The 27,129-nt window shown below is 36.3% G+C and overlaps 3 protein-coding genes across 11 annotated transcripts in view; 1 reads left to right on the forward strand and 2 right to left on the reverse strand.

The window, feature by feature from the left end:
• The window catches only part of LOC134824471 (uncharacterized), a 62,849-nt gene extending 61,608 nt beyond the window's left edge, over positions 1–1,241 (reverse strand). The window contains exon 1 of the mRNA XM_063836375.1: positions 1,123–1,241. Coding sequence (XP_063692445.1) covers positions 1,123–1,166 — 44 coding nt within the window. The 5' untranslated portion in view covers positions 1,167–1,241. The remainder of the gene's footprint in view (positions 1–1,122) is intronic.
• On the forward strand, positions 21–26,861 carry LOC134824600 (mitochondrial carrier homolog 2-like). Of its 8 annotated transcripts, none has more exons than XM_063836507.1 (12): positions 21–50; positions 12,450–12,565; positions 14,448–14,549; positions 14,840–14,989; positions 16,585–16,727; positions 16,998–17,106; positions 17,275–17,367; positions 20,917–21,016; positions 21,240–21,347; positions 21,800–21,874; positions 24,950–25,276; positions 25,684–26,861. In XM_063836507.1, exons 2-12 carry the CDS (start codon positions 12,461–12,463, stop codon positions 26,019–26,021), a joined length of 1,650 nt encoding a protein of 549 aa, XP_063692577.1. In that variant the 5' UTR covers positions 21–50; positions 12,450–12,460; the 3' UTR covers positions 26,022–26,861. The 8 variants fall into 8 exon arrangements, with proteins under 8 accessions (XP_063692577.1, XP_063692580.1, XP_063692581.1 ...); XM_063836506.1 differs by lacking the exon at positions 12,450–12,565 and adding an exon at positions 13,165–13,303 and having other exon boundaries at positions 24–50; XM_063836510.1 differs by lacking the exon at positions 21,800–21,874.
• LOC134824096 (uncharacterized) lies at positions 1,493–3,697 on the reverse strand. 2 transcript variants are annotated; one of them, XM_063835814.1, is made up of 2 exons: positions 3,481–3,697; positions 1,493–2,784 (listed from the first exon to the last, which is right to left on the reverse strand). In XM_063835814.1, exons 1-2 carry the CDS (start codon positions 3,545–3,547, stop codon positions 1,646–1,648), a joined length of 1,206 nt encoding a protein of 401 aa, XP_063691884.1. In that variant the 5' UTR covers positions 3,548–3,697; the 3' UTR covers positions 1,493–1,645. The 2 variants fall into 2 exon arrangements, with proteins under 2 accessions (XP_063691884.1, XP_063691883.1); XM_063835813.1 differs by having other exon boundaries at positions 1,493–2,790; positions 3,481–3,696.
• Positions 26,862–27,129: the final 268 nt, after the last annotated feature.

Genomic DNA, 27,129 nt, shown 5'->3' on the forward strand with positions numbered 1-27,129 from the left:
AAGGAGTTATATTTTAATACTTTCAACACTACTATATAACAAATAATTTGAGGAAACGATGTAACAGAGTCGATGTATTTTAATGTTGCCATGGGGTGGCAAGTCCCCATACATCGTTGATCGTAGTCCGGTAGTTTAATTGTGTCTTAATATAGTTGGAATAAAGTGATGGAATTATCTCTTTAAATAAGTTATTTAGTAGTTGTTGTGAATATTGTTGGTAAGGTCCAAGTGTTCACTATGAAAGATTGTTTTCATAGTTGTTCTATCCTTTCCAAGTCATGACGTGACATATTCTGCATAAATTATCAATTAAAAAAAACACTCCGGTTTATAGCGAAAATATGTACAGCCTTCTCACCATTTTCAAGCTTTACATGTATTAGATAATGCTTAATACAAGCTCAAATTTATTCGAACTTGATCGATTTGATCGAATATTTACTCACATAAGTCTTTAAAGATATGCCATCAAATGAATGAGATACAGATACGTGTGACCAACATGGGACCAACATGTGACCAACATGTGACCGCCATGTGATCATGGTGGTTGGCAGTGTTAGCGTAGAGGCTAAAGTTGTGAATTAAAAAACCAGATCAAAGAATAATTTCAAGTATTTATGAAACAGTTACTATGTAACATTGTAACAATGTGGATTTTATTGAGCTCAATACTTATTAGTTATAGTCGTGATGGTTTACCTTAAAGGCATACATGTCTCATGTTCTTAAATTTTGTTTAAAGTTAATAAACTCTTTTAAATTAGTTGGCCTGGAGATAAACTAGAATGTTCTAAAAACTAGATTCACTCAAGATTGTAAAGGTAATTAATCGAAAATATCATAATTTGTAGTGTATCAACACTGGTCAATATAAACTTATAAACGATAGAATAATCTATACTAATCTTTAAGACTAATTCAACTGTTACTTAACATCAATTCAAATAGTGAGCCAAAAAACATAAATTTGAGTTTCACAAAAGACAGCAATGACGTGTTCAATCAGTAAGATACACATACCATGACGTTCACAATCAGTAAGATACACATACCATGACGTTTACAATCAGTAAGATACACATACCATGACGTTTACAATCAGTAAAATACACATACCATGAACAAGACTTCTTTTCTTGGACAGCTGTGTCAGGCACCATATTGTCAATCTCTAGCTTTTCTCTCAGTTATCTAGCATCGTGCAGAAAGAACGCTTAATGACTTTTTCATCAGCTCATCCTAGTTAGAATCATCCAGTTGATTAGTTGAACTTTACTGTTATTCTCTAGTTCTACCTTTCCATTCACAAGATAAAAGTTTATAAATATAACAATGCAATTTCAATTCACAAAAGACTCAGGAAATCACTAAAAACAAGTGGCACAGGCTGATTATCAGTCATTTAGTTTCGTCAGATTAGATTCCATGTCCACAGCAATATCAGGCAGCAATCACCAGCCTGTTGGTAGCAATGAAACGATAAAGCTTTTAATGAAACAATAAATTTTATTTTACATTCCTTTATACATATATATATATTTACAAACCATTTCAGACATACCAATGATATTCTATTCTACTCAACATTATCGAATATTTATGCTTAGTTAATTCACATAATATAGCGTTCACATAGCGTTCACATAGCGTTCACATGCGCTTTAGCGATTGCCCAAGCTGCTGCAGTTATCGGTGACACTTCAGCAGGGATTGCAGATTCTACTTTAATTGTGCACAAATGCGCTTCAGCAACCTTCCATGCTTCTGCGGTGGCTGATGGTTCTTTTGCGATGGCAGGTTCATTTAAAGACAGCAAATGAGCTTCAGCAACTTTCCATGCTTCTGCAGTGGCTGATGGCGCTTTGGCAATGGCAGTTTCATTTAAAGACAGCAAATGCGCTTCAGCAACCTTCCATGCTTCTGCGGTGGCTGATGACACTTTGGCGATGGCAGGTTCATTTAAAGACAGCAAATGTGCTTCAGCAACCTTCCATGCTTCTGCGGTGGCTGATGGCGCTTTGGCGATGGGAGGTTCATTTAAAGACAGCAAATGCGCTTCAGCAACCTTCCATGCTTCTGCAGTGGCTGATGGCGCTTTGGCAATGGCAGGTTCATTTAAAGACATCAAATGTGCTTCAGCGACCTTCCAAGCTTCTGTAGTGGCTGACAGCGTTTTGGCAATGGCAGCTTCATTCAAAGACAGCAAATGCGCTTCAGCGACCTTCCATGCTTCTGCGGTGGCTGATGGCGCTTTGGCGATGGGAGGTTCATTTAAAGACAGCAAATGCGCTTCAGCAACCTTCCATGCTTCTGCGGTAGCTGATGGCACTTTGGTGATGGCAGGTTCATTTAAAGACAGCAAATGCGCTTCAGCAACCTTCCATGCTACTGCAGTGGCTGATGGCGCTTTAATAATGGCAGGTTCTTTGGTAGTCATCAAATGCACTTCAGCTTTCCTCCACGCTTCTTCCACATGCTTTACAGCAGATTGAAGCTTCTTTAAATTATTCATCATTTTCATTATTGTACTACTGTGTAAATTTTCTGTGGTGAAAGATGGTGCTTTAGCAATGGCAGGTTTGTCAATAGTCAGCAAATGCGCTTCAGCGACCTTCCATGCTTCTGCGGTGGCTGATGGCGCTTTGGCGATGGCAGGTTCATTTAAAGAAAGCAAATGCGCTTCAGCAACCTTCCATGCTTCTGCAGTGGCTGATGGCGTTTTAGTCATCAAATGTGCATTAGCAACCTTCCATGCTTCTGCAGTGTTCGATGGCACTTCTGAAACTGTTCTTACTAAATATATTGTTCCATTTGTTAAATTCTTATGATTTTAAATTGGCAAAAAATTAATGCATCTGAATAGGGTTATGGTAATTTAATCATCTCTATTAAGCATAATAGCAAGATCAGAGTGCGAACTACAGACATGAAGGTGACAATATGTTAAAAAAGGCATGTCTAAGTTAAAAAGAAGTATGCTGAAAAGGTGCATCAATAGCAAATAACTCAAAGTTGCTGTGATTGGATAATGCCACGCTACTGAGCCATGATATCTCCCACAGGAAGTTAATTTTGGAAATTTTAGCCTTTAGCAGCTGAGATGTTTTTTTCCGAAACTGAACAGTGTTTGTTATGTTTTGATCACGCCACTGCCACTGCCGGTTCACGATAATGGAACCAGTGGGCACCCAGATGTGAAGAACCTATCAGTGCATACCTTGTACAAATTGAATGTTTGTTATTCACAAACTGATTTTGGGGGAGAATCTGAAAATGTAATCACTGAATAATTATTTTAAACGAAAAGATTTGCTTTATGATTTAAGGGCACTGGTGTTGGAAACAACGATTTATGCAATATGCTAGGAGACTTAGTCAGTAAAACAAAGTATACATCTAAAAGATCACACAAAACAGATAGGAAACAAAACAAAAAGTTAGAATTTCATTCGAATACATATGATGTAAACTAACCGAAGGAGGCAGCAACAAGAGTACGGGGTGTGTACCGAGACCGATATGAAGCCTTTCGTACGAACATTGTATCCTAAGCTAATATATGTAAAGAAACGGTTCTAGGCAAATTATTAATTATAAGCTATACTATGAATAAGTTAAACTAATTCAAATCAAGTCACTTTGAAATCGAATCAAATCGAATCAAATTACAATGACACAGACATCATCATACATGATACAAAGAAAACTCCATTTACGGACGTGAGGAGAGTGACTTAATTAATTAATTAATCAACCAGACTAGCGTTCTGGTGTGTACAAAAGCTACCAGCCAGTACATTCCTTGCCCCGCTAGTTGATTGTCAAAAAATCATACAGCTCAGAACAAACAGCCATTTACCACTAAGAGCATTATATGTTTTCATTTGTTTAAATTTTATGCTGTAAAATGTGCTAAAACTTTGATTATTTGTTTAATTGATTATTAATTGTTTAATTGAGTTAGGACTCCTTTAACTATATTAAATAAACTCCTTCTATAACGTCCTCAATAAATGTAATAGATTTGTAGTGTTGTAATTAGTTTAAAACTTATCTTATACTTATCATAAATATTTTTACAAAATTTAAAAATTTAAATTAATGCTAGGTTTAAAGACCCAGTAAATTAACATAATGAGGATTCAATTAAACAAAAAATTTCTTTCAATGAGAAAATTTAATTTTTGCACATTTTACAGAATTAACAAATAGATGTGTAAAATATTATTCCCATTTCGTGTAACATTTTTCGTGTAACAAATTTGTTGTTTTCTTGAAATTTGTTGTTTTCTTGATCTACAAGGCAAGGGATGTATTGTCGTACGTTGTATGACCCGCCGCGCATGAAGTGCGCGGCTCCCCCTGTATCGTCGAAGACGATACTATAGTGATGCGACAGTGGGGGTCACCACGTGATACAAGGGATGTACAGGCTCGAAAGCTTTTGCACATGCACACCGAAATGCTAGTCTAGATAAATTTTTGAAGACAAGTCTCATACTTTAACCAAATAAAAATTGCATTGTTGGCGTGGATGAAGAGTTCTGTTAAGTTTTGTTAAATTACCATGTATTCCTTCAAAATTCCTTATTGTAGTCTCGTGTGCATTTCGACAAAAGTCTAATATAAAATTTTTCAAACAATATACACATAATATAGCATTGACCCTATATAAAATCAACCCTTTAAGAATTCAAAAAATTCCCTTAACAATCAAAAATTACCCTTGGTCTTGGGGCTCCAAGTTAAAATTTAAATTGTTTATATCATGTCAACAATGTTTTTAGACAAAAGTCTAATATGCTTCAATTTATTTTACTGGACTCACTGCTCAGCCTGTCATTCGGCCGAATCTCTATTCTATATGTTTATGAACATTATAGCCTGGACAGTGGACACTGGAGTCCCCAGGTAAGGGCCTGCAGGCTAAACTGTAAACACTAAAATTTATGTTGTGTAATTTGAAAATATTTTAAAAATCCACTGACTAACTAACAAATACATTTATGTGGACAACTTTAACTTTGCCTTCGGCGCGAAAAGTGGCATGCAACGTGTGTCAAAACTTTGCGGATTCATGTAACGTACTTTGATTGGCTGAATTGTGTCACGTGGTAGCTGCTTGAACATTGGAATGCGCCACGTGTGCAAATCATGCTTGATGTCGCGCGCGAGGTCGAGCCGTCTGTTTAAATTAAACCAACTATAGTAAACCAATTATATACCACCACCAGCCAGTAACTTTTCCTGGGTTCTTTTCATGTGTTTGGTACATCTTATCGGTGAGATACTCAATTGTCGCTGTTTAATCGGGTTTGAAAGTAAACTACCCTTACATCTGTGGATATACTATACAGCTGCGATAAAAAAGAGCTTGTGCTAATATCTAGCCTTGCAGTATGTTGTCTATTTATATTGGTGCAATTTGATAATTGCACAGAAAGAAATTTAATTTGGGCTCGTTTTTGATTGACGATGTCAATCCGTCGAGATCGTTGCTCAGCTCTGCGAAGCAGAGCAACGATCGACGACGATGCAAAGCAAAAATGCTACTTCGATGCGAAGCAAGAATGCTACTTCGATGCGAAGCAAGAATGCTAGTTCGCGCGGCGCGTTGAAGCGGCGAAGTCCTCCAAGTAAATTGTGTCTAAGTTGTAAGTGAAACACAGCTTCAATTTTTTTTCCCTACAGCTCTTGCTGGAGGCAAAAAGATTGTAGGGAATAAGTTTATAGCTGTATGCGTTATTTCAGGGCGGCGCTCAGCCTGTCATTTCGCCAAATCTTTATTTATGTTTATGAACATAATAGCTTTACTTGTAGCGCGATGCGTTACTGTGCCGCGCCGCGCACTCAATGAGGCTTCTCACAGCGACATCGGCGAGATGCGCTACTGCGCCGCGCCGAGCTGAGATGAATTGACATCGTCAATTAAGGAATAAGTAGTCGGGTTTGGATATATGAGGTGACCCGACGGCCTTGCTTTATGACAAAAGTCTGCTCCTTCGCAATATAGACCACTCCCATATAATTATGTATATAGGAAGCGTCTTTTGTGAAATTCTTCATTCGCAACGCGCAAATTTATTTTCCGCAATTTTCTGGATTCATTTATTGTTGATGTGCGGAACTACATTATTCAAATAAATCGTCAATTTTTATACCATGCACGAATCCTACTCATTTATAAAAAACATACTATGTAAATATGATGCACTTTTTTCAAGTCACACTTTTCACTCAAAGGAATTAATGGTACAAGTACATCGTAGGGAAATCTGATCGTGCGTGGTTTAACCGGAGCGAAATTCTTTTTCAATTTAAAGTATGGACACACAAAGGACTTTATTAGATGTATAAAATGTTAGGTCACATCTGAGTTAAATCTAATTAGTCTATTCAATTTGTGATTACCATTCTTTCTGATTGTCACATGATTCACGATCATCCTGCTCCAACCGATTCAGCCCCACCAAATTTTTTTAAAAAAACCAATAAAGTATAAAATAAAATATAAATTACATTCAATTTCAGCAATAGCCAATTGGCTGACTATAAGGTCATGGCCTGAACAAACAATTTTTTTAAATAGAGCACAAATGTGTAATAAGTTAATAGATTAAAAACTGATTCGTGTGATGCACTACGCAGAGCACAGATAATTGACCACAACAAGGTCAACTGAGGAGGTTTCATCAACAAAGCAACAGTCTTTAATATTAACAGAGTTTAAGTCACCATTTCTTTTACTTCAGTTCTAAGAGTGGCTGCTTGACCTTTGTTTGTACTTAGGTGCCCTGCGTACAAGTCAGACCGTGTCAAACTGCTAGGATATGCTCCTTTGATATACAGATGAAAGTGTTTTTATTAGTCATACTTACTTCGTCATACTTACTTCACACCGCTACTGCGCTGCTAGCTTGTTGTGCTGATCTTTACGATGGCAGATTTGGACTTGGAAAGTATCAATTACATGTGGAATGAGATGTTCACCTGGAGCAAAGAGACTCTGAAGAAATTTTGCAAGCCTTACGGAAAGTTAAAGGACATTGCGGACGCTAAGAACTTCAACAGACTGAATAAGCCGGAGATTGTCGATGTGTGTGGTCGATCTTTTGAGTATACGAACTATCTTATGGAGACCGTTGAAGCGTATAAGAATGTGTTGACCAGACTTCAGGGTCAGTTAATTGAGAAGCAAGAGCAGGTTATCAGTGTTCAGGCCGAGCTATCAGCTTGCAAGACTGAGCAACTTGAAGCGTTGAAGAAAACTGTGTCAAGTTCAGTTGCTGATTCAGTGAAAGCGGAGTTCCAATCTTACAGCTCAGTCGTTCAAAGTTTGCCAGCACAGTCTCCAGTAATCAGCCCGGAAGCATTGACGTCTGTAGTCAAGACTATTGTTGCAGAGGAGGACCGCAGCAGGAACCTTCTTATCTTCGGTCTGCCTGAGGAAAACGAAGAGAAGCTCGAATCTCAAGTCAGTGAAGTTCTGGAAACTATTGGCATAAAGCCAAAAGTAGAGGCTCAGAGAATAGGAAAAAAGAAAACGGTTGACTCAATGCGACCAGTTAAAGTTATCACCTCAAACTCGCTCATCGTTAATCAGATTCTGAGGAATGCCAGGAACCTGCGGCAGAGTGAGAAGTTTAAGACAGTTTTCTTGAGCCCTGATCGGTCTGTCGAACAGAGGAAGCTCCGGAAAGATCTGGTACAGGACATGAAGAAGCGGGCACTTGCAGAACCGACCAAAAAGTTTTACATAAAGGACGGGCAAATTTATTGTGCCGATGAGAGCAACGGTTGACAACTTTTTTTGAGTGTGTGTTTTGATATGTTTTGGACCATGTTTGTGAGGGACATATTGGTAGCTGTAGTTATTTTCTATACAAGACTGAATAGTCTTCAGGCTTTAGCTGAGCTTTAATTTCCGACGCAGTTTTGTTGAGCCACTAGTCCATGATGGGGAATATAAACAATATATTTAACTCTTAATATAATGGTCATAGCTACTTTTAATTTCATGAATTATACAGATTTTAAAGTACGCTGGTACGATTTTTATCTTATTAAATTGCTGTTCAATATCTATTTTAGTAAACATTAACTGGGGTAGTAAAACCCAGTTCCCAATCAATCACTTAAACGGGGAATTGTGGAAAGGCCATGGTTAATCATTAAGGATCAATACAGTTTACTCAAAATATCATTACCAATTATCGTAAATCTACGAAGAATTCACCTGTATTTGTGCCGTCTTACTGTGTGTCCAAACCTTTGTTCATAACAATTGTGTGCCATTTTTTAATAAATTACATTAAATACAATAAATTAAATCAAGTGATGCAATTGGCAGAGCACAATCGTAAATACTGAGCAATAGATATCATCTATCCCTCGTAGCTCTTCTCCTCAGGTATCAGGTTGAAGGAGACATTGGATATAGGGGCAGTCCATGCCTTCTTTGCCTTTCCACGTACACCTCTAACTGCTACTAGCACACTCCTCATTATATCCATGCTCTGGCGTGTCCTGATGTTACACATCACCTGGCTGTAGTCCTCCTTTGTCTTGGTGGCTATCTACACAGCAAGTCTCCTTATGAAACGCTTGGCCTCCGGTGCCATTCCTCCTGTAGTGGTAAATACAAGGGGGACGAATGACCCTTTCTCCAATTGTTGCACTCGGTTCGAATGTACTTTTTTTTTCTTTAAAAAAATAAATATATATATATTATGATTGGCTACTGGGACACGTCATACACACGGTTGGATTGTTAATTCGGTTGAAGTACCTTTACATCCATTATCACCATAATCTGAACATGATTTATTAAAAATTTGCAATATCGAAAACGAAAAATCTGAATAAACTGAAAATTTTAAAACTGAAAGCTGCACTCAATTGATGGAAGGCAAAAATTTACTCATAACTAGCAAGGTAATAACTACAAATGAACAGCAGATTTATAAATCTGCTGATAAAAATTAGATAAAAGACATGGTAACTGATAAGAGTTTGAAATTACACGTAAGCAGATAAATTGTCTAAAATTTCTGTCTCAAATCAAGTTTATAGTGCATCATGAATTTAGGCTTGTTCGATCAAAGTTATATTAGGAGATATTAGGAAAATAGTTCGGTCGGCCGGAAGGGAGTCCAGACTGAGTGTGGTGTGGAGGCAGGATCACCGAGAGACTCGAGATGCTTGTGAGAGTAGTGTACTCATCTAACCGCCATCCAGTATGTGCCACCGGTAGAAATACATATATTATGATTGGCTACTGGGACACGTCATACACACGGTTGGATTGTTAATTCGGTTGAAGTACCTTTACATCCATTATCACCATAATCTGAACATGATTTATTAAAAATTTGCAATATCGAAAACGAAAAATCTGAATAAACTGAAAATTTTAAAACTGAAAGCTGCACTCAATTGATGGAAGGCAAAAATTTACTCATAACTAGCAAGGTAATAACTACAAATGAACAGCAGATTTATAAATCTGCTGATAAAAATTAGATAAAAGACATGGTAACTGTATATATATCCTGTCATCACTCCTGGAGTAATGGATATTATATGTTTATTTCAATAAATATAATAATCAATAAATTAGAATAGAATCTTGTCTTCTTTTCAGCTCACTCTTCTGAAACCTCTTCCTCTACATTCTCCACCTCATCATCAACTTCCTCATCTTCATCATCAACATCATCACCCCTGTCTTCATCGCTGGTGGTGTGTGCAAGGTTTAGGTCCAGTTCGTCAACAGGTTTTAGGTCCAGTTCGTCAACAGGTATTGCTTTCTCATAATACCGTCCTCTGTGTCCTCTCACTGCAATCAAAACTGTTTTGAGTAGCTCAAATCGCAAACGAAGTCTAAGATTTGCCATGATGAGGCTTTTGTCCTGGCTGGTCTTGGCTGCCAGAAGTGTTGCCACTCGTTTAAGGAACAATATACAGCCTATTATAAGAGCCCAGATTTCCACTCAAATACTGGCAAGTGCATAATGCTCTAGGAACTCAAAATAAACTCATGAACCATACAAATTTGATTTACTTAAAGAAAATAGCATTATATTATAACATTTCTATTTTATCCCTACACATTTGTAAATGATTAGAAGTGTGTAACTTAAATTATTTCAGAATTATAACTATTGTGAACTCAATAAAATAATTATCACTTTTGTATCCTTGTATCCTTGTATCCTTTGTATCCTGGTAGCCTGTGGGCCCATACCTCCGGTGGTCGAGAATACAAGGCCATTGCAGGTTCCTTTTTCGATCTGTACACAGCGGTCTCCATATTTCCTTTCTTTCTCTCTCTCATGCTTATTGTACATCTTTGCTCGGTTCATGTACTGGTTCTTTTTCTCATTCTCGTGCAGAGTGTAGAGCTGTGGCATGGTCTTACCTTGATATATAGGCGATTTAGGATTGAAAATGCGCACATCAAAGAAAGTCCTCTCAAATGTGCTCCACACTCCTCTTGCTGATATATCAAGCCTAGCCTTATCAGCATTGTTGCCCTTTTGTTGGAAGTTGGCCGATTCTATAGGTGTTAAAAGGGGCTCAATCCTCACATCCTTGGTCACCAGCCTAAGGTATTCAGCAACTGTGTGTCCAAACACAATTGATCATTACCAACTAGCATAATTACTTCTCAAAACCGATGAATTCAATTTTTCACATGGTGTACAGTACTGTTTACTAGTGATTTTTGTTTATTTGCTCCAAGTTTTTGCTGATTATGTTTATGTTTCAGATGACATTGTCATAAGTTGTAAAATTTTACCCCAATTGTTATTTGACAGTCATGGCTTCAAGGGTGCTTGCATCACGATTAATGTCCAGCGTTAGAGGTGCTCAAAGATCTTGCATGAGAAGGTAAAACCTTCAAATTACACCCTATTGATTACTATCAAGTTGTTTGTACTGTACCATTTTCTGGGGATATTTTATTAATTACTCCCTCATAAATCATTTTCTCTATTATTTCACAGGTTTCACAATGGACCTCCTCGAAATCCTGATGGTGAGAATCCCTGGCCATATGTTCAACAGAAACTGTTCTTTGCATCTGGATTTGGTGTCTGCTCTTTAATGCTTGCTATGGTAACCTATTTTAAATCTGCTGTTGAAGCTACTCAGTGTTCCCCGAAATTCCTTGAGTTCTACAAAATTTAATTTAAAAAGTGGACCGGTTTCTTCAGCATTCTTAAATTGCCATCCTTTTCAGGCATACGCGTCTGATCTATTTAAGCCCAAGTTTGGTGAAATCGATTGGGGTGAGTTCATTTTAACTGCAAATTATATTTTAGATACTACAGTTTTTTAAAACTGTCTCATTGATTCAATGAATGATTTTGTTATTAAAATGAAATTACAAAGTAGATTAACTTTCATAGGTACATCTGCTTTAAGAATTATATTTTTCATCTCAAGCTAGTATTTACTGAACTCTCTATTTTAGACAAGATAAGAGCTGAGCGTAATGCTCTAGTAGATGAAGCAGCGGAACCTGAAGATGAAGATGATGAAGATGATGAAGAAGAGGATGAAGAGGATGAAGACGACGAATAATCTCAAAATTCTTCATTCGAATAGATGCATTTCAATTTAGGAGTCGTTAGGCTTATTGTGGTATAATTGTTGTAACACTAAAGACCATCTTGTATATAATATTTAAAGTAAATACTATTAAACGTTGCCAGTTTTAATTGTAATATTCCTAACGTTGGATTGATACTGCCTGCTTTCAATTTTCCTTTTCTTGATCAGTTTTTGAAACAGTAATTTATTTATTTCTTTGATTGAGAACGTTCTTTGTTTGAAATGTATTGATTTTGTGCCAACATGGTCAACATTATCTCACCAAGTCTTTGCTAGTTCAAAGACATACCAAACAATTGAAATGGATATTCCACATCGTTCGTTATCATTAAAAATAGGTTACGTATACAGTTTAATAAGTTTATAATATCATCTAGTGGCTAAAACGTTCCTTATCGAAAATGCAGAACCTCAGTAGCAATGTTATAAATTTAAATTTCCTGATCATGAAATCAGTTCAGTGATAGCTCTAGTTATATCAATGTTTACTGTTTATGTTTTGTTTCTATCATGCAGTGGTCATAGTTTTGTACTGAAAAACCATCTGAATACTTTGTTTCATTATGTCATTTCGATCAGTATGTATGATCAGTGTTAAACTGTCATAAATTGCAATTATCTAGGTATAATAACCGTAGAAAATTATAATAATTATATAATGATTATTTTTCGTACGGTAAGGACCCCATTTCCATTTTCCATCTCTTCAGAAAAAAATATTTTCAACATAAAACACATTTCTTCGTCTCTCGTCGAAAGTCCATACTCTTGTTTAATCCAGCAAATATCTGCACACTATGAAAACTAACCACCTCCCCCGTGTTAGCAAAGGACAATGGACAGGATTTTTGGGGGTTTACCCTCGGTGGGTGACCTTACTGTGAACTGTGTGTACACTGCACTTCTACAGCCGGTCAATGTCGTCAAAATACTTATTCAAGTTAGTATAGAGTTAATGTAGAGTGCACATTTAGTGCACATTTAGTGCAAGTTAAGTGCACGTTTAGTGCACATTTAATGCACATTTAATGCACATTTAGTGCAAGTTAAGTGCACATTTACTGCACATTTAGTGCAAGTTAAGTGCGCTTCTAGTGAAGAGGTCACTCTCCTGAGTATGCTCTATACTTTTCACTTTCAGAACACTATTTGATCTAATTCTTTGTTTTTAAGAAACAACGCTTTTTATGTGATACAATTACGCTTTCAAATGATATTTAATGATATATTGCTCTTTTATGGTAATTCACAGAATGAATTAAAATAATTATGCAAAATACCTATTCAATAAATCCCTATTAGTATTGTCTGTGGATTTGAAGGTCACAAGAGTACAGATATCCACAAAGCCTCACTTTAGTTTACCACAATAATTCGTGACTAACCAACCGACTCAGCTTCAATTTCCACACACAACATTTCCTCTATTGTTTTGTATAATTTAAAACTTTACAATAAAAATCAAAACCTCCCCCCATAATTTGCCGCATAATTTGCACCTAACACCCAAATGGTCCGCATCTAAAGCAGCCCGTTTATAGCCATGGTTAATGTAGACGGTGACATAGTGCGAATGTTACGCTCGGAAGCTGGCAAGAACCCTACCGTCAGAATGGCCGGCAGTTTAGCACAAGTTTTGATTTGCAAGCCTTTCCATACTATCTCCATTCTGCTTCAGGTAGCTAAGTAATAAAACAGAAAATATTTTGTTGTACAAGAAAAGTTTTTTTACTAATAAAGCAAAATTTTCATAATTTAATTAAAACTTTCTGTTCCGATGAGGAAAGAAAGTTTTTTGAGGAGAGCCGCTCAGACATGGGCACCGTAGTGTGTAAATTATTTCTTTATATTTTATACAATATCTTTGTCGCATAGTAGCGGGGTAGTAAATACTGTGTTTCGTTTCGTTTCGTCGTTAAAAAGCTTACCGAATGTCATAAGTTAGGTTCCCCAAATATGAAGAATCCTGCAAAACACTAGCAATATCATGTGAGGTATATGATTAGTATGATTGCGGTGACATACTAAAATACCTTGGTGCTGATAGTCATTTAGAACTTTAGAAGTATTTAAAACCTCATTTAACTTTCTGGGAGGAATCGGGGAAGTCATTAACTTTTTGTTTCCCGATCTGGCTACATTATGAGCCGGAGTACTCCGGCTATAAGAACATTTGTCACCGTTATTCAGCTATATTAAGTTATATGTATAGTTATGTATAGTTAGCTATATGTATTGTATTGTTAACAGGTCACAGCTAGTTGCTTGTTATGTGAAGCATTTGAAATATGCTATCAATTTGTACTGTATGTGCACTTGTAATATCATGTCCCTGTGATATTAGGAGATAATGGAATATTACACTTATTGAATAAGGGTATATAAATGTACTTGCTCAAATAAGTAAATAAGGAGTTTTCGAGATAGAGGTAATCAAACTTTTAAATCAGCGTTAAACGAAGCTTGCAATTAAAGGTAGTTTGAATTTGTAATGTATCAGTTTACTATGTTTAAGTAAGGTAGTGTTTAGTAGAAGCATCATAAAGTCGGTTATACATTCTTAACCGGTTATTAGCAGTAATTAACAGTAATTAACCGGTAATTAGCAGTAATTAACCTGTAATTAGCAGTAATTACTAATTAATCTGTAATTAACCGATAATTAACCGGTAATCAAGCAGTGGTTAGTGTTCTTTGTATATAATACCCGTCGATCACAGTTAACGAATTTTCATCAAACTGATTATTCGTGTTCTTATCACTATAACTTAATTAATTAATTAATTACTTAATTGATTAATAACAAAGTAAAATATTTCCAGGTTGGTTACGAGCCACTTCCTCCGACGTTCAGGCAACCGAGCATGTTCTTCTTCTCTGGGGGTTATTACTATCCTAACATCTTCAAATACATGAAATATTTGGTGAGTTTATTATCTATAAAAAATTTCCACGTTTGCAATGATAAATTAATCATATTAAATAACCTTTCTACATCCAGAAACACGGCAACTGCGAGGAAATTTGGTACCAATGAGGACAATTTTAGAAAACCCGACCTTTTTTTGCAAACAATTTTTAAAGGGAGACATTTGAATGGGAAGAAATTTAATATATGAGATAACGTTATATCTTTCTGCCACTAGTAAATAGTGTAATCCCCTCTAATTAACTAATTAAAAACTAACTCTTTAACTAATTAGCTAATCTCCAGGCAGACAAAGAAGGATCCCGCCTAGTCCTCTACCGAGGTCTGACACCCCGACTAGGAGGGGTCTTCATTACAAACTCTGTCAGGAGTGAGGTGTTAGCGGCACTTCCAGTTTCTACTAGCAAGTGTCCTCCTGAACAGATTGCTTCTGAGGTAAACTCATTAACTCATTTAAAGTTCATTAGTTAATTGTTTAATTGATCAGTTCTTATAGTACCTTAATTTCCAAAAATTTGGGCGACAAAAAATTTGAGCGGGCCTCTCGCCCAAATTTTTTGCAGACCAAATTAATTGCATACATCTTTTCCGTCTGCTAAATTTTTTGCTAACCAAACTTTTGGCATTTGGCCTGTGGCCCTGAAATCTATAGAAAGATGGCTTTTTCTTCATATCCAAGTGAAATAATATTTGAAATTTTAGTTTTCTAATCTGTCATTCATGGCTTCACCAAGTAAAAAGGCTTATATTTTAAATGAATAGAAATAACTGGAACAGGTAACAGCTACTAATAAAACAAATGGCTAGAGCGAGGTACGGATAGCTAGAGATTTAAACAAGATCTGCAAATGGATTATCATCCACCGTAAAGTCTGATCTACAAGCATCAGTTATACCCGACTTCTCAAAGCCTTTCCTTATGTCATCTGGCCTCCCTTTTAAATATACAAAAAGTTCGTTGATCCAACGAGCGTGTACTTCACGGATCACTGTCAAGCGGGTATCAATTTTCACACTGTCTGATGAAACTCCTCCATTGAGCTGACACACTATGTTTTTCGCGTACCAATCTTCTTACTTATTGCGCATGAATTTCTTAGCCAGTCCATTGATAGATATGTCCAGGGGCTGTAGATGATGGGTCATATTAGCTGGTTAATTAAAATTAGACTTGACCTTTGGTCCGGGTTTACACTTTACAGTAGTTCGCTACACACAATTATGTACACCTTTGTTTCCCCCAAAGCTAAGCGTATGTGCCGCTTAGTTTGATAGATCATGATGTAAACCTTCTAATTTTCTTTCAAACCTTTCGACCATCTGGTGAGGCGTCATAATGATAATTGTATGTGAAAGGGGTATGATAAGATATGCTGAGTGTAAATAGACTAAACTATTTGATTGAGAGACTAAATATCACTATTGTATATCTATCATTTTGTACTGTGCCCATCATCACAGTATTTTTTAGTAGTTACTGGGCAGATCGTAAATTTCATAATGTGAAACAACTCAGACTACCACCTACATGCTTAAAATTGAAAGCAAAATGACTGGAATAATAATGAACTAAGGCAAATATCTAACTGAAATTTTAGTGGAAATCGTTCATTTTTCGAAGAATTTGTGCCCAAATTTTCGGTCGCCCAAATGAGTTCAAATTTTCTGCCCAAATTTTTCGGGCTCAAATAAATTGTGCTCAATATAATGGCACACAAATTTTTGGGAACTAAGGTACTCTGTACTAAGATTGAGATTAATTATGATTCATTTTATATCTATCATTTAAGAAATGAAAGAAGCACGTCATTATAATTACCCTCTGCAGCTGAAGCGTGGACAGCTTTGGTCAGATAAATAAATACAATAAGAAATAAAGTAAAATTTGATACAGCACTTTATCAATAAATATTTATCGGTCAGATGTAGTAACAGTAAAACCTATAAAAAACTTTGACAATGTAGGACAGCAGGATACTATACTGTCAATGGATCTACCAAAATAGGTTTTAACAGTAAACCCTGACTAGGTAGGGAGGCAGTGCGCAGCAACAGCTCTAGCAGTGATAACATCGCATCCTCTGTTAGTTGTTACAAACCGGATGATAGTTTCACTTATTGGGGGAGAGGATAAGTACAGTACTGTCACTGGTGCTATTGCTACTATCTTCACGTGAGTTGAGGAATGCAGTAAATTTGTTATTTAATTAATTAATTATTTAGTTATTAAACGGTTTTATCTCAACTTGGTTGTTGAGTTGAGGTATTTTAATATTTGAGCAAATTACTTTGCTTTGCAGGGATTAAGATTGTAAGTTTCTCTGCTATCAGAGGGGACATCACGGCACGCTTGAATATTATCGTGAAAAGTTTTTCAATAATCAATATTAATTGATAATTCACGTTATATCTTTAGTTATTAATATTATAATTATTATCTCAGTGAGGAAGGTCTGTTAGGGTTCTACGCGGGTATAATCCCACATTTATTGGGAGAGGTATCTGGTAAAGCTATTGAGGTTCTCATTCAAGAGATAGTCGAGAAAATGGAGGTTAGTAATAGTTGACAGGTTGCAGTTGGTAATTCTTGACATTTTAAGTTAATAGAAACCTTGGAATGTTCTTCATTCCATAATTTGTTTATTTTCCTGACAAAACGCCTAGACCCTAAACCTTATTTTGCAGGATTTTATTCAGATAATAATAAATAACCTGTTCAGATAAACAAGAAGTTAGGACTTCCAGCCCCGGCAGAAGGTAAAACTACTCTTCCTGTTTCTGCTATTCACGGCTTCCTATCATACCCACTACAGGTCAGTTGTAGTGTAACTTCTATAGAACTAGGTAGCTTCCTATCATACCCACTACAGGTCAGTTGTAGTGTAACTTCTATAGAACTAGGTAGCTTCCTATCATACCCACTACAGGTCAGTTGTAGTAAAGTTTCTATAGAACTAGGTAGCTGTTTTTACAAATGTTTGATATTTTGGTGTTTCAAACATTGATACTTAATAGCTGGCTGAATATTCAAATTTAATGTTTAGTTTGCGCTTCAATTTAACAATTAAAATTTAAAATTCGAACTCTTCAAAATAATATGTAACTACCCAATACCCATGTAAATATTACATTCATAAATAATAAATAATAAATTCTAACATTTATTACACGCTTCGACATTAAAATATACCCAACAAAGATGTACATTTAAGTCATTCAAGCGAGACTTAGTGTTGAAATACCAAGATTATGGACTTTTATCAGTTCAGATTTTATGAACAAATATTTGCATGAAGTTCCCAAAATTATGCACTTTCATATCAGTTCAGACTTTATGGACAAATATTAGAAATATTATCAAAAGCTAGGTGGAAATAAAACGTCTTTAGAGCATTTTTAAAACATTCTACAGATGATAATGATCTCACTGAGTAGGGTAGTTCATTCCAAATTTTTGGTCCACAAAACATAAATGCAGCATCCGTTCGTCTGAAATGAGGAGCAGGAGGAACTTTCAACAAATAAAAGTCATCATCTAGTCTGGAACTTTGTCTTCGTACTTCCCTTAGATTGATGTGTCCTTGTAAGTACTGAGGGGCTATGTTATTAAGACACTTGAAGACCAGAAGTGATATTTTGAACTTGATTCTGAACCGAACAGGTAAAAAGTGGAGCTTTTTGAGGTAATGCATGATAGGTTCACGTATATTTTTTCCGTAAAGACCAAAAATAAATCTAGCAGCATTGTTCTGTATCTTTTGTAGCTTATGGAGATTCTTTTCTGTTATACCATAATAGACTGAGTTGCAGTAGTCTATGAAACAGAGAATATTGGAGTGAACTAACTGAACTTTTAGTTCATGGGAAAGCTTTGAACCGATTCTTGATAAGTCCCTTTGATTCAAATAACATACTTTGGACACAGCATTTATTTGAGAGTCCAGATTCATTTGGTGATCGAAAAGGAATCCCAGGTTCTTGGCCTTGCTAACAGGACAGATTGAGAGGTCTCCTAAATCCATTGTATGGATTGGGCTGACATATGGTCCTATATCAATGAACTCTGTTTTTTCATCATTCAGTTTTAGGAAGTTAACTGTCATCCATTGCTTTATCTCCAGAAAGCAATTTTTCACAGCTGTTAAATCAGGATTAGAACTGTGAACATCGAAAGCAAAGTACACCTGTGTGTCATCTGCATACAAATGTATCGAGAAACCATATTTTGTGACAATTTCCTCAAGATCTCTGGTATACAATATGAACAGTAGTGGTCCTAAAATGGATCCTTGAGGTACACCAATATCCAGATAGCATTCAGAAGATGTGGCTTTTTTAACTTTAACCTTGAATGTGCGATTATTAAGGTAACACTGTAACCAGCTGAGTGCTAGTTCTGTAATACCATACGCATTCTTGAGTTTCGTAAGAAGGAGATTATGGTTTATGGTGTCGAAAGCGGCTGATAGATCTAAGAGTAGAAGCACAACATTCGATTTGCTATCAATCATCATTAGAATATCATTATGTATCTTTGTAACTGCAGTTTCACAACTATGGAATTTTCTATAGCCTGATTGATATATGGGGAAAATAGGTTGTTGACATCAGCATATTCATTTAATTTGCAATGAACTACTTTTTCTAGTATTTTGGACAGATAGGTTAGATTGCTAATCGGTCGATAGTTTTTCAGCTCATCAACATCTAAGGTAGGTTTCTTGAGTCCAGGCCTAATAGATGCTTCTTTTAGGGCAGATGGAAACTTTCCGACTCTTAGTGATTCATTCACGATGTAATAGATGATTGGGAGAAGCTCGGGTAAGCAGTTCTTGAAGAGCCAGCGCCACATTGGCATCGAGTACACTTGATTTATTGGGAAGACTCTTAATTAAGGTTTCAAGTTCTGATAATGAGACTTCCTTAAACTGATCAAGTCTACACTTTGTATTCTCTATCAAAGTAGAGTTTTTGGTACCTTGACCGTTAAGGGAAGTGTTTTGAATTTCCTTCTCAATATTAGAGTAAATGGTTTTTACTTTTTTGTCAAAGAAAGTCTTGAGTTTTTCAGCCACTTCGATATCTTCACCATTTGGCAGTTTGTTGGAGCCATATTCTTTATCTAAAAGTTTATTTATGACTTTGTAGGTCCCTTTCGAGTCTCCTTTGCAAGAACTGAGCTGTTTATCATAGTAGCTATCTCTAGCTCGATTGATGGTGATTTCTGCGTCAACACACTTTTCAAAGTGAGTAGTTTTAAACTCATCATTCTCTGGATACTTTTTGGCTTTTCGTTTTGCTTTTCTCCTCTCTCTGACAGCAATTTGACATTTTTCATCCCAAAAATCAGACTTTTCAGCAGTAAATCGTTTCGTAATAAGTGGGGCATGTTTGTCCAGCACCTGTTCAAGGACATTTTTATAAAGGTTCACAGCCTCGTCTAAGGATTGATATTCAGAAAGGTTAAGCTCTGAACAAAACAGATCTTCCCTGAACTTATCTATAATGTCAATTTGGCTTAGCTCTCTGACATCTTTTTCTTCATATGTACGAGCTTTATGAAAATCGAATGCGACTGGGATCTGAAAACTTACTAGATAGTGATCAGAGCTGGTTCCAGTGCTTGTCTCTACCATCATTATATCTGTTACAGACAATGAGTCACTTACACAGCCTAGAGTAAATAACAAGTCCAATGTCCCACCAGAGATGTGAGTAAGAGAGTCGACATGCTGAAGGAAGCCTTTGCTCTCACAAAGAGCAATAAAGTTCTGGGCAACATTATTGTTTATGTCTTCAACATGGAAATTAAAGTCACCACAAATAATTGGAGAGCCAGTTTTAAGCAGAAGATTGTCCAGGTATCCATCAAAGTCATCCATAAACTTAGATATTTTTGTTTCATCATATTTTGTTTTGGCCTGAGTGCTGCGATAAACTACACATAGCCTGATAACCTCACCAGCAGTTTTAATGACACATTCAAGTACTTCAAAAGATGAATATTTAGTAACATCATTGCGTACAGGCGAAATCACTTTGGGGTTGAAGAGAAAACCAACACCACCTCCCCTACCTCTTCGAGGGGCACTGATAATATCAAACCCAAAATCACGAATTTCGGCAAACTTTGCCCGATCATTAGATTTAAGCCAAGTTTCCGTGATACAACAGATAGAGATCGAGTTATCCTTAAGCATTTCTAGTATGCCACAAGTTTTGTTGCAAAGAGACCTTGCGTTGAAACAACCAATAGAAAGCTGTGATTTCTGTTGATTAGCACCTAATTTCACATTACGTTTTTTGAAATAAAGTCAGTGTTAGCAGCAATACGTTCAGTTATTTAAATGCTGTTATTTCAGTTGACTACAACGATAATGACGGTTAACAACTGCGGGTTAGCTGTATCTGATCTCCCTGCTGTACAGGGTACTCAGGAGGGATGGTTCGCTTGTATCAAGGGTACGTCAACTTCATATCTCAAACAAAAAGAAATAATTTTATTTATCACACTGTACCCTATTCAATTTTTTTGACAAAAAATGTATCAACTTAAAAGAACAAGCTTCTACTAAATATACAATAATATACAAATAATGAACGCTCAAATTATGTTTTATTGTTATTTTTCAAATAAAATAATATTTTAAATAAAATAATATTTAAAAATAAACCTTCTGCACAGCTCTGTGGAACTCTGGTAACATTAAAAGAGGTAGTAACCTGATGTTCGCACGTAAAGCAGCCGACCAGTCATGGCACACTCCTCCTACACCTGCTGCTGCCTTCGTCGGTTAGTTTACATCACGTGTTAGTTTACATCACTACATCACGTGTTAGTTTGTATCACGTGTTAGTTTACATCACATGTTAGTTTTCATCACGTGATATATCACGTGATGCATCACGTGTCCGTTCAGATGTGACGTTTAACTTAAAACTAGTGTTTTAACTCAAAAGATCCGGCACTTGAAACTGATCGTAAAGTTCACAAGTTAATTGATTTATATTCAATGTTGTGATTTTGGTTAAGTGATACTTTTTAAATGTATAAAACTCTGCTACTTTTTATCATCTTAGCTAAGCTATCTATGTTCATAATTTATGTAATTTTTTTTATATAACATGTAATTTTATTACATAAAATTCCCATTTAAAATTACGATCGTATGTTTAAACATGTGATATCACAACATAATATCTAGCTTACCTTTAATTATCTGGCAAAATTCACTCTTTCTTCAGGCAGACAGTCTCCGAGCATATTGCATGAACCTTTGTTCCCTACACCAGTGCCCTTAAATCATAACGCAAATCTTCGTGAGAGCTTCACATAAACGCCACAGCAATAGCAGCAAATCTGGGGAAACTTTGAAATACACCACTTTGAAGCATTTGACCACCCCTTAAAAATCACAAATTATGAATTCTAGTAATCTGAATATTTACATAGGTCCAAAAATGTCATAGCTTCATGATAGTGCAACGAAATAAATCCCAGAACATTTTGTTGCTGAGTTAGGTGGTTAAGTAGTCGAAATATGACTGATTTGTTAGTGGACATTTTTTTGTACTTCTAACACTCAAACTCTTACTACACTGAAGATATGAGTGTTACAGTTAAAATTGATGGTCATTATTGAACAGAAACGGTTCATTGACACATAGTTGAAGAAAGAAATTAAAAAGGTTAATAAATGTGGTCTGTGGAGTGGTTTATATGTGTTTATGTTACAGTGTATGCGTGCGCGCGCGCGCGCGTACTTAACCATCTGTAGGCCAACATATTTAGTTTATGCTTAATTTCTTTATATATTATGTCACTACTAGAGTGCCCAATACTTTTAGTGAAGGTGTAATGTAAAACGGTTAACCACCAACTGTGGTATATTAAAAAAACCCAAAAGTGTATGCGTGCGCGCGCGCGCGCGTACTTAACCACCTGGAATGGCACAGCATTGAGATATCACCATAATTCCAAAAGCAGAGTACACCATCCAGGTGCCCAAAACTTTTGGCTATGGTCCCAATACCAAAAAACCTTAGATGTGGCCATAATGTGGTTAAAACATGTTGATTTGGGACCTTCGGTCAACAGAAGCCATCACAAATTAACCATTATTCAGCACAATCTGACCTTTTGGTGCCTTATTTTGTTTTGATATTTGATTATGAGAGATAGCTGAAGGATAATAAGTGATTTTAAAGATAATGCAACAAAATGTGTGGCCGTATGGCGGTTAAAACGACCAAAAACACTGATTTTGGTCAATTTTAGACCTTTATTAACCATGATGGACGCAACATAGGACTCAGCAATGTTTCTGGTCATATAAATGAGCAGGTAGTTATATCTAGATAATGTAGCATGGCCAGCTATAGCTTTACAAAGCTAATATGTGCTCTAAAAATGGTTAATTAGTGCAAATATAGGGTATTTTCGAGACATTTTAACCACCTTAGCTGCACATTGATCGGAATGCATGAAATTGGGGTCAATTATGCATTTGCAAACAAATATACACTCATTTGGATAGCAAACCATTATCTGAAGTTCATATTGTGGTTAATTTTCACTTTAATAGATGCCTTGTTCAACAGCCTAGCAAGTAATATAGCCCTTTTAACCACTTTTATGACAACATTTCTTGATAACTTTTATCAAGACCCTTCAAATGTCCTTTGTTGACCATGAAATGTTGACTAAAATCATTAATAATGTTTTGATTGGTGGTTAACAACAAATTTTGACATTTTAACCATCTTTTTAGCACTTTTTACGAATATTAACCACCTCAAATCAACCATACTATTAAATTGCACATTTGTGATAAAAAATTATCATCCATGCACAAATGAACAACCACCACTATACCACCACTATACATCTATAATCAGAGCAATATTTATAGCTCACCGTTCATCTTCAATTTAACCACCATTAGGACCACAAAATGCCCCCCATGAGGTTTGAAAACTTTTGTGATAGTTGCACCATGATATGATCTCAATATAATGACTACTCAGTTCATAATAGTATATCTCAAAATGGTGGTTAACCCTAAAACTGGTATTTTAACCACCATAGTGGCCACATAGATGACCCATTAACCACAATTATTCAACATAACCGTACTGCAGTGTTTTGTGCACCAGAAAAACATCACTCCAACATTGAGATTAACCACAATGAGCTGCAACATAATGTTGAAATCAACATACTCAAATTGTGTGAAAAAAGTCAATGTCCACCAAGTTTCCCCAGATTTGCTGCTATTGCTGGCCACTGCACTATTATTTTTTATGTCGATCATTTTGGCACTAAAATGAACTTCGTATTATCGTTTAAAAACTGATTATTCAGTGATTGAATTTTCAGATTCTCCTCCAAAATCAGTTTGTGAACAACGAACATTCAACTTGTAACCTTGTCAAGGTATGCACGTGCACAAAGATGCTGTGCTGCGCCCGGCATGTGCTGCACGTGCTGTGCGCGGCTCTGCACGTGCTGGTATTTACTTGCACGTGCTGTGTCCAGCTCTGAAAACTCACCATGAACAGAGCCGCGCACAGCACGTGTGCGGCTAGCCCTGCACGTGCGCTCAGCATCAGTGCCCTATTCGTTGATCCAGGGCCTAGGGTATGTCAGGGTTTTTTTGTTTAAAATGTGAATTGGTAAGTTTTAAATGTCCAACACTTACGGACAAAAATGGGGATTGCAGATTCGCACTTAAATTGTATCATTTCAAAAGCAAAAACTTGGTTCTTTGTACATATACTTGTTTTGACGTATAAAATGTACTAATTGAACGTATAATAATGCAATATATAATGTCTGCTAGTCCGCTCACGCTTTGGATTGTACAGATCATACATTATATTATAACATTCGGATTGTATGTTAGTTGTAGTATTTTTAATGAGAAGTATTACCTTGAATAGTTTAACTTTACGTATTTCTACACAGAAGTTCTTGCTGTTAACTGCATGTTGTAAACTGTATTGTGTCTGTTTACATCCGTGATATCGATCATTATTGTAATAACTTGTTAACATGTACCATGTCGTGATTGCATTGCCATTGTTGTGTAATTTGCTCTTGATGCACTTTTTCAGCATTCTTATTTTCCACTTTAAAGATACCTCTTTTGATGTACATCTTGCATGTTTTTGCTTTTAGATAAAGATGATTGAATTTATAAATTACCACACTCATATGCATGGGTTTTTTGTACCAATTTAAAATAACAATTTATTAACTTTGCGAAAATTTAGAATTGCATCCATTGCATCGATAATTGCTAAATTTTTTGTTGGAATATTTTTTATTGAAATTTCCTCGGTGTATCAAGAATTTAACTTTGAAAACTGAAGCAATGTATTGAGTTAGAACAGTTTCAGAAGCGCCACCGAACACTGCAGAAGCTTTAAAGATTTCTGAAGAGCTTTTGCTCCCTCTTGATGCGCCTGCCATCACTGAAGCGCCATCGAACACTGCAGAAGCATGGAAGATTGCTGATGCACATTTACTCACTATCAAAGCGCCTGCCATCGCTGAAGTTCCAACAGTTGATGCAGCATCTGTGATCCCTGTTGAAGCTTCCCCGATGACTGCAGTAGCTTGGGCGATCGCTGATGCACATGTGAAGGCTACTGACACCTTGGTCATCGCTGACGTTCCTGCTGTAGCTGTGGAGATGAATTCTACTCTGACAACTCTAAGTGAATAAAGCAACCTATTGTCACTTGTTCTGAGTGATATCCTGAGTGATAAATCCTGAAATTGCTTTGTTGTGATTGACTATAGTTTTCTTGTTCTTCTTTTCGAAAATATTGGATGATGTCTTTGTGTTTATTGCTGTGCAAATTTGATTCTTATTCTATTAATTCTGAGCGACAGTTTTCAGTCAAATCTAAAGATTGTTGTAGATGTGCATGCAAGCAGGAACCTGTAGATCATTATTTCATTTGCTCAGTTTATTCAAAGCCTTTTGATTGGTTTTGTATTAAGATTTTGTCCTTATAATTTGCGTTTCCTTAAAACTAAATCATGAGCATCTCAGCTTCAGGGAGATGGCTATTTAAGAAATGAAGCAATGTAAATCAGATAACACAAACCAACTTTTCAGATGCAGTTGTCGATGCAGCCGAACCAGTTATCGATGCAGTTGTCGATGCTGCCCCTGCAGTTGTCGATGCAGTTGTTGAAGCAGCCCCTGCAGTTGTTGATGCAGTTGTCGAAGCAGCTCCTGCCGTTGTCGATGCAGTCCATGCAATTGTTGATGCAGCCGAACCAGTTATCGATGCAGTTGTTGATGCTGCCCCTGCAGTTGTCGATGCAGTTGTCGAAACAGCTCCTGCAGTTGTCGACGCAGTTGTCGAAACAGCCCCTGCAGTTATCGATGCAGTTGTTGATGTTGTTTGTCCAGACGGGACATGTGGACTACAAGCAGTGGCCTCAGAGTAGAATCTCTCCATTTCTCATATCACATGTGCCATATGTCCATTGTCCAGGTATAATAGGTTGTCAATCACGTGGTATTACTCGTGCTGGATTGGTTAAGGATTGAACATATTTTGTGGAAGCGGGCCGGTATGTCTGGTATGTCTGGTATTATTGTGGGTTGGGTAGGTATGGCTGGTATGATATGATTAAGGAAACACTTAAATTCTCGATAAGAAATCCCTATTGACTTAGAAGCATAGTTTTAAGTCCGTGAGATTATAATATGGCACACTTGAAGTTTGAACGGCTGCTCGTTATCAAATTCAATTTGATATTAATTGCGGAAGTCGCATTTTGCCGCATGGATGATGGATGCAGTGAAGCAGTTAAGTGCTAATTGCAAGTGCATCTCTTCAAGAAGTTTATACAATTTGAGATCGGACATCTTTAAATACGATATTCAGTACTATCCAGTAATTATGATCAATTAAGTAATTATAATGTCCCGTAATTAATCAATTAATTAACTATCATTACTCTCTATATAATATATTATAAGGTCTGATTGGTAAGATTTTCTGAAGTACGGGTTATAAAATGCTGCAGTTTCTTTATCTTACTCTTAGTTGCAAATAGTTGTGTTATTAATTTATTAATATGTAAGTTTATCAGAGCTCCTTTATAATCTACAGGCGTTTTTGAACGACTCTCAGTTTACGATTGCAGGTTAAGAGTCATTATTTTAATGGTTAAATAAGGTGCATACACGGTTCACAATATTACGTAGGGTTTGTGCAATTATTTTTTAAAATGTCTTGTTTGCTTAATGCTTAAGTTTTGGTTTTACAAAATTACTTCTTTGCCCCTCGTTTGACAACGTTGTAAAAACGACTACTTTTTAAAATATTTTACAATTCAAAAAGAATTTTTCGTTTACCTAAAGATAGATAAGTATAGTCAAAACTCTTTCTTTTTTCCCGGCATTTTCATTCGAAAACTGCAAGTATTAAGGGTGGGCCAATATCAATAAATGTGAAGTTGTCCCTCCTTCAGCTACCATTGCTGAAATCCCACATGTACAATACACCTAAGAATGAAGCTTATTATGGCCCATTCCACATTGCGTCAG

The sequence above is a fragment of the Bolinopsis microptera genome, chromosome 12 (genome assembly GCF_026151205.1).
Source record: "Bolinopsis microptera isolate Bmic1 chromosome 12, MBARI_Bmic_1.0, whole genome shotgun sequence".
Classification (NCBI taxonomy): Eukaryota; Metazoa; Ctenophora; class Tentaculata; order Lobata; family Bolinopsidae; genus Bolinopsis; species Bolinopsis microptera.